The sequence below is a fragment of the Cannabis sativa genome, chromosome 5 (genome assembly GCF_029168945.1).
Source record: "Cannabis sativa cultivar Pink pepper isolate KNU-18-1 chromosome 5, ASM2916894v1, whole genome shotgun sequence".
Taxonomy (NCBI): Eukaryota; Viridiplantae; Streptophyta; class Magnoliopsida; order Rosales; family Cannabaceae; genus Cannabis; species Cannabis sativa.
In genome coordinates, this window is record NC_083605.1 from 26,076,765 (window position 1) to 26,088,772 (window position 12,008).

The 12,008-nt window shown below is 33.2% G+C and overlaps 2 protein-coding genes across 2 annotated transcripts; one reads left to right on the forward strand and one right to left on the reverse strand.

Annotated features, from left to right (window-relative positions):
• Positions 1-4,461: 4,461 nt before the first annotated feature.
• On the forward strand, positions 4,462-5,412 carry LOC115716992 (ethylene-responsive transcription factor 13-like). The gene has a single exon (XM_030645918.2). It carries the CDS (start codon positions 4,684-4,686, stop codon positions 5,284-5,286), a length of 603 nt encoding a protein of 200 aa, XP_030501778.2. The 5' UTR covers positions 4,462-4,683; the 3' UTR covers positions 5,287-5,412.
• Positions 5,413-10,848: 5,436 nt separating this feature from the next.
• On the reverse strand, positions 10,849-11,483 carry LOC115717892 (uncharacterized). The gene is made up of 2 exons (XM_030646861.1): positions 11,379-11,483; positions 10,849-11,277 (listed from the first exon to the last, which is right to left on the reverse strand). Exons 1-2 carry the CDS (start codon positions 11,481-11,483, stop codon positions 10,849-10,851), a joined length of 534 nt encoding a protein of 177 aa, XP_030502721.1.
• Positions 11,484-12,008: the final 525 nt, after the last annotated feature.

The following is a 12,008-nucleotide window of genomic DNA, read 5'->3' on the forward strand; positions in this document are numbered from 1 at the left end:
GTGATTCTTAGTCCCACAATTATCGAGATTTTGTTACGGATATAACCAATACTTATAATAATAATAAATATGTAACAATCACACCATTCTATAACAATATTATTAATCTTATCATACTAATAATAATATCACAAAATAATTTACCATATTATATCTCTAATAATAATAATAATAATGTAACAAATATATTAGACCATAATATAAAATAAATTCACATAATTATTATTATTATACTCACAATAATAATATGAACAAAATATATAATTAAATTATCAGAAGTAATTAATTATTTACTTAACATTCCCTACATTGCAAAAAAATATATTCTAACTCAAGAAATAATATTTTTTATTGTCACAAAAATCTCATATATTAAATAAGACTTCTTAATATGAAAATTAACAAAGTACTGATAAAAGAATATTTTTTTACAAAATTACCCTTTCGAGAAAGAGGATATTACACCTTGTTTAAGTCAGAGAAGTCTATATAGGTTTCTCATGTCCTATTTGGCATGGGAACAAGAAAAAAATTACATATCCATGAGGGATAAAATACTTCTCTTATGAAGTTACTAATTAACAATTTTTCAACCTCTCCATTTAGAGCATTTTATCGCTCGCGATCCAATGCTCGTCCTTTCTGACGCTTCAAGGGATAAGAAGAATCAATTTTAAGGTGATGGTATATAAAATTTGGGTCAATCCCGACCATATCTGAATGGCTCCAAGAGAAATAATCTTAGTTTGTCTCCTAAGATGTGTTTTGCATCACAGATACTTTTTAAATGGCCAATTTCTTACAGCCGGTTTGGGTGCCTGTCCTTCTTTGACTTGGTGAAGCATTGTTTGGGGAAAGGAACTTTTAGCAAAGGGCCTGCGTTGGAGAGTGGGTACTAGTACACAAATTAATTGCAAAATGGATGTTGGAATTATTTTACCAGGATCTAGATTTACTAACAAGTATGTTTGATTAACATCCTAATATGAATTCTAAAACAATGAAATAAACACATAAGAGTTTAAGAAAACCTTACATTGGGTGCAGCGGAATATTATCACTCCTTCCATTCAGATCTCTAGCTCTTGATTCCTTTCTGTAGCAGAGCATAATCAAGATCTGAATTTGGATCTCTTTCTCTCCTTCTTGTTGGTGCGATTTTCCATAGTCTTACTTACATACTATGATTGAGGTGCCACTTGATGTGTGTGGGCACTACTCATTCACTCAAGGGATTTTGAAATTTAGAGAAGAAAAGAGAGAGAAGGGGCGGCTTGCCTTTTCTCTGAAGGAAACAATGTGCAAAGTTATGAGTTTCCTGAAGCCAACACTTTCTATTTATAGAATGCCCTCTAGGTTTAGGTTAGAATTGTATGGCATTAAAATAATGAAAAAATAAAATGGTAAACCTCTTGCATAGTGGGCGGCCCATATAAGGAAATTGGGCCTCACTTTGCAACTTTCCCATTTTGTTATTTTTCATTCCCATTTTCTCAAAATGCCAATTTTCCAATTTAACCATTCAAATGCCAATTCTAATTATTTAATAACTTAAAATAATTATTAAAATAATATTTCCATTTAATATATTTATTAATTTAGACATGTAAAGTATCTTAATTAATAAATAAACCTAGAATCTCTTTTCTTTACAATTTCGCCCTTGCTTAGTGAAAATTCATAAAGTAGACATAGTCTAACTTTAGAATTATAATTGATTAATCAAAATCAATTAACTGAGTCTTACAAGCAGTATGGTCTCAACTAGTATGGGGACCATGGGTCCATATAACCGAGCTTCCAATAAGTTGAACCGAATTTACCAAGTAAATTCCCTAACTTATTAATTCCTTATTGAATCCACTCTTAGAACTTAGAATTGCACTCTCAGTCATATAGAATGCTCTATATGTTCCACGATATAGATACGTCATTAGTTATCCATTGTTATAATCCTAATGTGATCAATGATCCTCTATATAGATGATTTACACTGTAAAGGGATTAAATTACCGTAACACCCTACAATGTATTTTATCCTTAAAACACTTAACCCTGTATAAATGATATTTCAGCTAAGTGAAATGAGTACTCCACCATTTATTTTCGTTTGGTTAAGCTTGAAGGAAATCATCCTTTACTTTCTATTCTCCAAATAGAAACTATAGATTCCATATTTATGTTAGCGCTCCCACTCAATTGCACTACCGTGTTCCCAAAATGTACGTATCACCCTAACCTAAAAGTAGGCTTAACTAACAAATCAAAGAACACGAATAACACTCTTAAGATTGAACCTAATCATATCAGGATTAAGATCATTTGATCTAGGATCAACAGGTGATATTGAATTGAATAGATATTACGGTAAATTCTAATATATCTAATCAAAGTTCAATATCGGTCCCTTCCGATGTATACTCCATACGTCCGATACTGGGAAACTTTGCCAATGTCCTGGAAAGGACATAACACTTTTCCAAGGTGTAAGAATACCTATCGCTGATTATACCATGTCAGTCTAAATCCAGTGTTCTGACAAATCAGGGAATAAACTTTCGAACATATAATTAAGATTATATTCCACTGTGCTGACAACACTATAATCATTAACAAATTCATATGTTCTGGACTTAAATAGAATTCATACATTATATATATATAATCATGAAATAAATCATGTGAACCATGCAACATAAAATGTTATTTCTGATCTTTAATAATAAGTAAATCTAATTATATTGAAATGGGTTTTATTTAGGGCACAAAACCCAACAATGGACTCATGGCTTCCTAGACACACAGACTTCACTCCTTACTGTTTCATAGGACCTGATCCTTCTATCCAAGTTGTTGATCTCATTGATCAACATAGAAATTGGGATCTGGTGGCTATTTCCACTAACTTTGGACAGGCAGATATTGATCGAATACTCTCCATTCCTCTCAGCATTTTTCCTACTGATGATGTACTCATTTGGAATGGTACCATTACAGAAAATTATACAGTGAAGTCAGGATACCAATTTGTTGGATCAGTGGTTGATCTTCAAGACACAAACAGTAGCTATAACCTTCAAAAATAATGGACAAAATTTTGGAAATTGAAGATACCTTCGAAGCTTCGCATCTTTGTGTGGAAAGTTTTCCATAATGCCTTACCTGTCGCTGCTGAACTAAACCGTAAACACATTGCAGACACTCCTTTTTGTCCATTATGCAAAGCAAACAAAGAAACCATAAACCATGCACTTTTTTTCTACACCAGAGCCAAAGAAGTGTGGCGCCTATCACACATAACTTTTGATCTCAAAATGGCTGTTACATCTACACCAGATGAATTTTTGCTTTATGTCTTAGCTAACACATCATCTTTTGAGTTTGAAAGTTTTTTAGTTCGTTGTTGGAGTATCTGGTTCAAACGCAATGCTGAATATCATGAGAAATTAGCCAAACTGGCTGCTGCTATTTTGGCTTTTGCAACAGATTACCTTGCCAAATACCAGGCTATTCATGCACCATCAATGAACTCCACTTCTCTTGCTGCTCCTTCTATCACTCCAGCTGCTGCCTCAACTAATATTCCACCAGTTACACCATGGACCGCTCCTCCTGTGGGCAAACTTAAATTAAATACTGATGCAGCCTGCAACAAAGCTCTTGGAATAATTGGAATTGATGCTGTTTTGAGAGTGGATTAATTCATCATTGTTGCGTTATCAAAATCAATGAAGGGGTGCCTCAAACCTGAAGAAATGGAGGCATTGGCTCTTGCTCAAACTCTGAAATGGCTTATCAGCCTTGGCCTATCTGCTGAACTCATTGAAACAGACTCTTTGATGGTAGTTCAGGGTTTAAAAACAGCTCTTACTTGTAATTCTGCTTTTCACACTATTTTGAAAGATGTTAACTATTTAGTAGCATTAATTCCCACAAGCACAGGTCGCTCATGTTAAACGATCTGCTAATACTTATGTCCATGTTTTGGCTAAGTTTGTTTTTACGGTGGATGCTGATTGTTCTTGGTTGGAGGATTTTCCTCCTCCACTTATGACTGTTATGTAATTTCTTAAATTAATATAATGGTCTTTTTCTCAAAAAAAAATATATATATATATATATATGACTATGACCACGTGTGTACACACGGACATGCATATTAGCATATATATAAATATTCTTATGCATCATCTACAATCAAAAGTCATAATCCACTTTAGCAAAAAATAAAAATAATAATAATAATAATAAATAAAAAGGAAAAATCATCCCCTATCAATTAATTATAAATTTATAAACGTATATTTTTTATCAAGTGTATAAAACTATGAATACAAATACAGTATGCTTCTTTAAAAATAAGAATAAAAAAATAAAATGAATAAAGTAATACTGAAAAACTATTCCAACACATTTAAAACAAGTGATGAAATACAAAGGGCTGCAACTGCCAACAGCCACGCCCACCTGCACCACGGCCCCAGAAGCTTCAAAGAAACGACAAAATTATAATTTAATATAAACATAAAATACTTCAAACGACACACATCTTAACCTCCCATCTATGACTATGACTTATATTATGTCACATGATCACATCTCATATATATATAAATAGATCTGACCAGTTAAGAAACATGTATCCAATCAAAGCCATTGTATTCACTCAATAATCCAATAAACATGTCGAGAAACCTAATCATGACAGACACTGATTTGGCACTATTGGATTCAATAAGCCAATATCTTCTACAAGATGATTTCAATTTGTCTAACGTGAGCTGTAGTTTCAATGTCGGTAGTAGTATATCTAGTCCTCCACCACCTCCCATCACCGACGGGGCATCAACTGATCATGGCTGCTCTCTAGAGGTGGCGCGTGAGAGGAAGATTCCGGTAATGCATTTTCGGGGTGTGAGGCGCCGGCCATGGGGGAAGTACGCAGCTGAGATTAGAGATCCCAAGAAGAATGGAGCCAGGGTGTGGCTTGGGACCTACGAGACGGCTGAGCATGCGGCTTTGGCTTACGACCGAGCCGCTTTCCGCATACGTGGCTCCAAGGCTAAGCTTAATTTCCCTCATCTTATCGGCTCCGATGAGCTGGAGCTGGCGCGAGTAACTACCAAGCGTCGATCGCCGGAGTTGTCTGCGTCTACGTGTGATGAGGGGTCTTCTAAGCCCAAACGAACGAGGAGTATGGAGTTGGGTAACGTTAAGGTCAAAGCAGAGTTAGATGAATCTGATTGGTTTAATTTATGTCAGGTGGAAACATCTGATTGTTGGTAGCCTTTTCTTAGTCCTTCGATTCATGTATATACCAAAGACAAATGATTCTCGTTCATTCATTCATTCATTTAAATTTTTCTTTAAAATAAAAGCTGTAAAGAAATATAAATGAGTTGATTTTATCGATTTGCTACCTGAGTTCCGTTTTTCTTTGAAATTACATCCTAAATTTACACTACCTTACTTAACTTCTGGTATTAAATTAGATTGAGATTTATCGTATGAGAGGCAAATACAAATTATTAATGACAAAATTGTCTTTTACGTGATTCATCTACTCGCTTGCAAGTTCCAACTACATTCAATCATCTTACAATACTAGATTATAACTATATGTAGACCAAAATAGTATTAATAATAACAATAAACAAATTTTAATACTATATCATCAAAAATTATTTGAAATTTTTACACCAAAAATACAAAATGCTAACTTTATTACATATATACCACCACACAGTTAGTTCAACATTTGTACATTTTTCTTTAAGTTTATTATATTTTTATCACATGCACACACAATTCAACATTTTTGACACGTTAATGATACATCAATCACTCTATACATCATTTTTCTCATTTTTCTCTTCTTTTTCCTTTTATTTTCTATTTTTTTCAATTTTTTTTTAAAAAAATAGTAACCTCCATTGCTGAATACTTTCCTCTCCACGATCCCAACTCCAGTTTCCCTCTTCTTTTTGTTCTTCAATTTTTTTTTCAACTCCCATTAACCGAATCCCATAACCGTTTTTTCTCTTTTTATTTTTCTCTTAATCCATATATAAATATGGTTGTAACTCGTTCTTCATCAACTCCTTCCCCTGTTCAAAAAAAAAGTTCTAAAATCGGGTTGAAATCTTTAGCTAATAGAAACAAGGGTAAACGACCTGTTGTTGAGGAGGATGACTCTGATTTTGCTCCTCCATTATCGAAACGTGGGCGAGCTCCTCTAAAGAAGAAATCAAAGGTGGCTGCCCATGAAAAAATTTCTCAAGATGATCCTCAAAAAATGATCAAGATGGAGTTGGTCTTCGGTATCAGGTTTGATTTCAGTATCTTTTTGGTTTCGCCCCTATTTAAAATGTGTTTGTATTTGCCATTTGTGTGTCTTGTGTTTTTCGATTTTACTATTCTAGGTTTTTCATTTTAGCATTTCGTTTGGTTTTGTTTGGTTTTTTAGGGCTTCTATTTTTTTAGTTTAATTTATTTGTTCTTTTTATGAATTTTTTATTTTCGTTTGTTTAGCCTTAATTTCTGATTCATTTTGTTGTCTTTTTTTCTGTTTTTGTTTTTCCAGATGTTTTATTGTTTTCATTTCAGTTTTTTCATTTGATCTATTCTCAGTTTGTATTAGTTTTTTCATAGTTTTTTAATAGTGTAAACACGTTATGTATGTGTTTTTTTGGGAATATGTTTTTGTCTAGTTGTCTCATGTCCATTTTTATATCATCAATGGGTAACAATTTGATTTATCATGGATGTTGATATTCAAAGAGTTTTTTCTGTATTTTAGTTTGTTTACACTTGTTTTGTAGTTTTGTTATGGTTTTGCTACTTGCATATGTTTTTCATTATATTTGCCTTTTTGTAAAATGCAGGACTAGGTTAACAAATACAGTCCCAATGATTTTTACAAATCCAAGTGTGTATCTATGAGTAATTTCTCTGTTATTAATAACATTAAGAATACTTTGTCTGTCAATTTGTTATCTATGTTCTGTGACACCCAGTTTGGTCATTTTTTGGATATACCTGACTTTGTTTTTCACCCATAAATTGTCCATAGCCTACTTTTGAGGGAAGTATACCAGCCCAATCCAAAAGAATTTTGGGCTAAGATTGTTGGTCGTTGTATACGATTCAGTGCAGAGGAGTATTACTTGATCACTAGTCTTGATTGCTTTGGTGATTGTAAAAAACTGTTGTTTTCCCAGGAATCAAACCAGTTAATTGAGGTTTTTTTTCGTGACGTAAAAACCATTGATCATAAAGCTATAGAGGATGCTTTCTTGGGAAGTAGGTGGGGACAGGATGAGCCCCTAGGTTTGAAACTATCTGTTTTGTATGTCATCCAATGTTTCTTTCTTAGCAACACTGGATAAAAAAGTTTCTAGGTTTGATCTAGATGTCATTGATAGCGATCGATGCGAGGAGTATTGTTGGGGTAGAGAGTCCTTTGAATTGACTATTGATTCTCATAAAGGAAGAATAGAGCATGGGATTAAAATGAAAAATAAAAAATAAGAGAAGGGAGGTCAGTCCTATGATGGTTGGTATAGAGTGTTGGGGTGTCCTTGGGTGTTTATTGTTTGGTTTTATGAATGTTGTCCTGCGATGGTAAACACCTTTTGCAAAAGAGTTTCATCTAGGATTCTAAGAATTCTTAATTGGACCAATGATGTTGGGACCAAAAATCCAACTTTGAGAGACTTGAAAGGCAAGATTTTTAATTTGCCGTTGAACAAGGTGATTTTCAATTTCTTTATAGTTTTATGATTGTTTGGTGCTAGTTTATTAATCTTTGTTTTTTCAATTATTTTTGTTTCATGTTTTGTTTTTTTGTTTGTGTTTTTTAATTGAAGATTAAGAACATTCATCCTACTGATGAGGAGAGGCCGAAGTTGCAACTGGAAGGCTTATTTTTAGATGAATCTATTGATGATCGTGGTACCACTAAGCAAATATTCGAGAGTGGTTCATCTTCTAAAAAGTCTGATTTAGAGGACATTGAATTATTGAAATCTAAGTTGGAGTTGGTCATTTTCAATCAAGAATCCTTGGCCGAAGACTTTATTTCGTTGAGGTGTTTTGTTGACCTTAATTTCAAGTCTGTCATGACTGTAATTAAGGATATTCAAGAAAAAGTTAATGTCATTCATCGTCAACCTTCTGATGAAGTATTTATTTACACTATTATTGTTTCATTTTTTTTACTGTTGTTATTATTAGTTTTTTTCCTATTTTATTTTAGTTGCAATACTATTTTTTGATTCAGGTTAAGTCATCTGATGAATTGGTCACCCAAGATTCTGATGATGATGATGATGATGATGTTGACGATGATGAGGATGATGACAAGGGACTACCTAATCCAGAGAATATTGATTCCGATTTTGATGATGGTGATGAGTTGGGTAAAGATGGTGGTGATGTTGTTGTAGTTGATAAGGTTGTTTGTGATGAACCTACTGATGATGTGAATCAAACTGAGGCTGTTGCAGGCAGTGAAGAGGGGGCTGAGGATGATGAGAATGTTAAGGACAAAGAGTCTACTTTAAAGGGAGATGATTTTTTCGATAGTTTAAGCCAGCTTGAAATTGATGATGAGCAAGTTGTGTTGGCTAGTTTAGAGGTTGTTGGTAAAATCAATGTAAGTGTTGTTTATATTCTTTGTTGGTAAAATCAGTTTTATTTTAGTTGCTTGACAGTTTTATGTTAGTTTTGCAACTTTTTACTTTTTTCTTATTTTCAAATTTTATATTTCAGGTTTCAGAATCCAATCCAAGTGTTGCAGTTGAAAAGGCAGCTGCCATTCCTTCTGATGAATAAGCTGATGACACTGTTATTTATACTCCTCTTTTGGATAAGAGAAAGCGTGCACCGGCATTGAAATTTCCTTTTGTTGATTTTGGGTCGGCTGATGTGAGCAGCACTCCAATGGAGGTAATGTCATCAGGTTCTCAATCTGGAGGAGATGAGAGGGATTTTAAGATGGTTACTTATGTGAAGGGTCTTTACACTCTTAACGATATATTTGTTGATCCCGTCTCTCTTGAAATTAGGGCAAAGTTTGATGCTTCGATTGGCGAAGGTTTGCTAAAACATCCTAGGTGATTATTTTCTTTATTTTGCTTTGTATTTTTTTATTTGTTTGAATTCTGTTCTTATTTTGTAATTATTTGAATTCAATATTATTTTTTTGTTGTTTTTTTTATTGATTTAGGGCTTACAATTGTTATGAGGATGGTGCGAAGAAATTGTCCCCTGGGTTTAGATTAGGTGTTGATTATATTGAAGATAAAACCTAGTTTTATCATTTGGCTTGTTGTGACATGTTTATCAATGACTCAGTAAAATTTCTTTTTCCTTTCAAAACTTTTTATAGTTTTTTTATCATTATTTTTTAGTTTATTTACTGTTATTAAATTTTTGTAATATTTTTTAACTTTTTATTTTTGTGTTTCTTTGTTGTTTTGTTTCAGCATATGAACACTATCTTCTATTACCTTAGGAAAAAAGAGAAATATTCTTCTGTTGTTACACTGAATTTTGCAACAACGGACTGCCTTTTCGATGATTACATTCAATCGTTCTACCACAAGTTCTGCAAAGTCAAGGCAATGAAAACAAAGATGTCTCACATACATGATGCTCACCCAATAGAGCATTACAAAAGAGGCCTATGGATTCCGTGTTCTAAGCCTTGGTATGAATCCGATCATGTCCTATTCATAATAAATCTTAGGAAAGAAAGCCATTGGATTTTTGGCCGTCTTGATTTGAATGAGGGGATTAGATTTCTTTATAATTATTTGAGGACTGCCAAAATGACTTCTGCAGCAAGGAATGCAATGAAGGCTTATTCTGTTTTACTCCCTTTGTTTTTTTATCTGCTTGGATTTTGGAAGAGTAGGTCCCATGTTCTTGATTTAGGTTCTGACCCTAAAACTCCTCTACAGTTGTGGAGATTGATGGTATTCCATCTCAGCAGAAAAAAAGAGTTGTTATTATTAAGTTTGTTTTATGTTGTATAATAGTTGTTTAACTGTTTTGTTTTCCTTTCTAGATAATAGTGATTGCGGAGCATTTGTGGCTGCATTTGCCGAGTTCTTCATCCATAGAAAAGATGTTCCTAGTGATTTTGACATTGGAGGTTATCGCACTCGACTTGCTGCCCACTTCTTCTCGTACGGTCAAAGGAAAATGATGAAAGTATTGATAGCGAGGATGAGAAGCAAAGCAAGTCTTCCAAGGCTTCTAAATTGAAAAAGTTGGGTCATTTTTATGTAAACTTTGTTGTTATTGGTTGATTTTCATTTCAGATAATTTTGATCTTTTTATGTTTGTAGGTACTCTATGCGTTTTATATTCTGGAACTGGTTATAAAGTTTTAGGATATTTGACACTAACCATAATAATATGTTCATTTTTTTTATATTTTAACAGCAACAGTGTTATGATTTTACATTTAATTATGTTTTTTTAAGTCGTACAACTATAGATAAACTATTATGCAACTGTCTCCAAACTATTTTTAGTATTCAACATACTTGTCATTTAATTTCTGACATCTTCTCTTAATATATTTCTTACTGTTATGCAACTTTTTCCTTCTCCTTATTATACAACTTATAAAAAATTATTTCTGACTTTAAAAAAATATTTCTATTGAAATTCTTTATGTAATAAATTCTTAATAAGTGTCAAAACTGTCCTCAAACTATTATGCAACTACTAGCAAACTATTTAAACTTTTCCAATTAATAGCAATCTATCAAATATAACATTTCATCATGTGAAAATTCTCATAGAGACTTAAACAATTCAAATAATTTGTTTTATCTATTTTATTGCTTGATTGTTGCATGTTTTTCGGTTGTGACCATGTTGACCACATTTGATGCACCTATTCTGTTGTTTGGTATCCCAATCAGCTATAAATCTTCTTTTCCTTGGTCTTCCAGATCTTATTTTTTGGTTTGGAGACAGAACAAGGATATCTTTTATGTTATGTGGTACATCCCATGTTGTGTGATTGTCTACCGGATATGTTGAGTTGATGTATGTTTCAAGCCATGTTCTTATCGTGTAATATTTTGAATAGTAGTTGTAAACATTCAAGTTTATCTCTTTTATCACAGCAAGCGCTTGAGCACACGGTAATTCGTCAATTTGGAATCGGTTGCAACTGCATGTTTTTTCCTTTAGATTGATCACCCATGATCTTGTTAGTTCTACCACTTCGAACATGCTGTCGTTTATTGGCTTTATCTGCAAATTAGGTCAATATAATCAATTGTCAAATTGTACAGTAAACTTAAAAACAACTATTAAGAAACTCTAATGCAACTTAAAGTTTAAAGAGATTTTACATTTTCTGTCAATGAGTTCACAAAGTTGTTGACTAGCTTCTTCTCTGCTTTAGGTATCAAAAATGTTGTGGTTTTTTGTGCTTTTTCTTGTTTGTGTCTGTCCATTGTTGTATCAAAGCTCTCAATGACTCCATTAGTGTTGTGATTGGTAGTTCTCTAGCTGCTCAATTTGCTGCATTTAGAGATTCATCAATATTAGAAGTCATAGTTGAATACCTGTTGTGTTTGTTTTGGTATCTTGACCATTTATGGTATCCAACTTGTTATAAATATGGTCTAACACGAATGTCCAAGCTATCCAGTTCACTCATATGGTATTCAAATTTTCTCTCTGTGTATGCTCTTGCTGCTGCGAAGAATTGTTTATCGAGCTTGCTTGCATTCTTCTTGAAGGTTACTTTCAGGTTTCTTAATAGGTGGTATACACAATAGCCATGCATTATTTCTAGAAATACTTGAGCAGCTGCCTTAATTATGCTCTCATGTCTGTCTGAGATCAAGCACTGTTCCTCTCTAATCCCATATGTTTCCCTTAGTTTTGTGAAAAAACATTGCCATGAGTTGTTGTTTTCTGAATCCACAACAGAAAAAGCTAGGGGAAAAATGTGTCCATTTCCATCTTGTGTACAA

Bases quoted from the DNA above. Each gene is read 5' to 3' on its own strand.
- LOC115716992 (XM_030645918.2), top strand. From the start codon at position 4,684: ATGTCGAGAAACCTAATCATGACAGACACTGATTTGGCACTATTGGAT.
- LOC115717892 (XM_030646861.1), bottom strand. From the start codon at position 11,483: ATGGACAGACACAAACAAGAAAAAGCACAAAAAACCACAACATTTTTG. The intron at 11,278-11,378 runs GTAAAATCTCTT...CCTAATTTGCAG, and splicing joins TGAACTCATTGACAGAAAAT to ATAAAGCCAATAAACGACAG.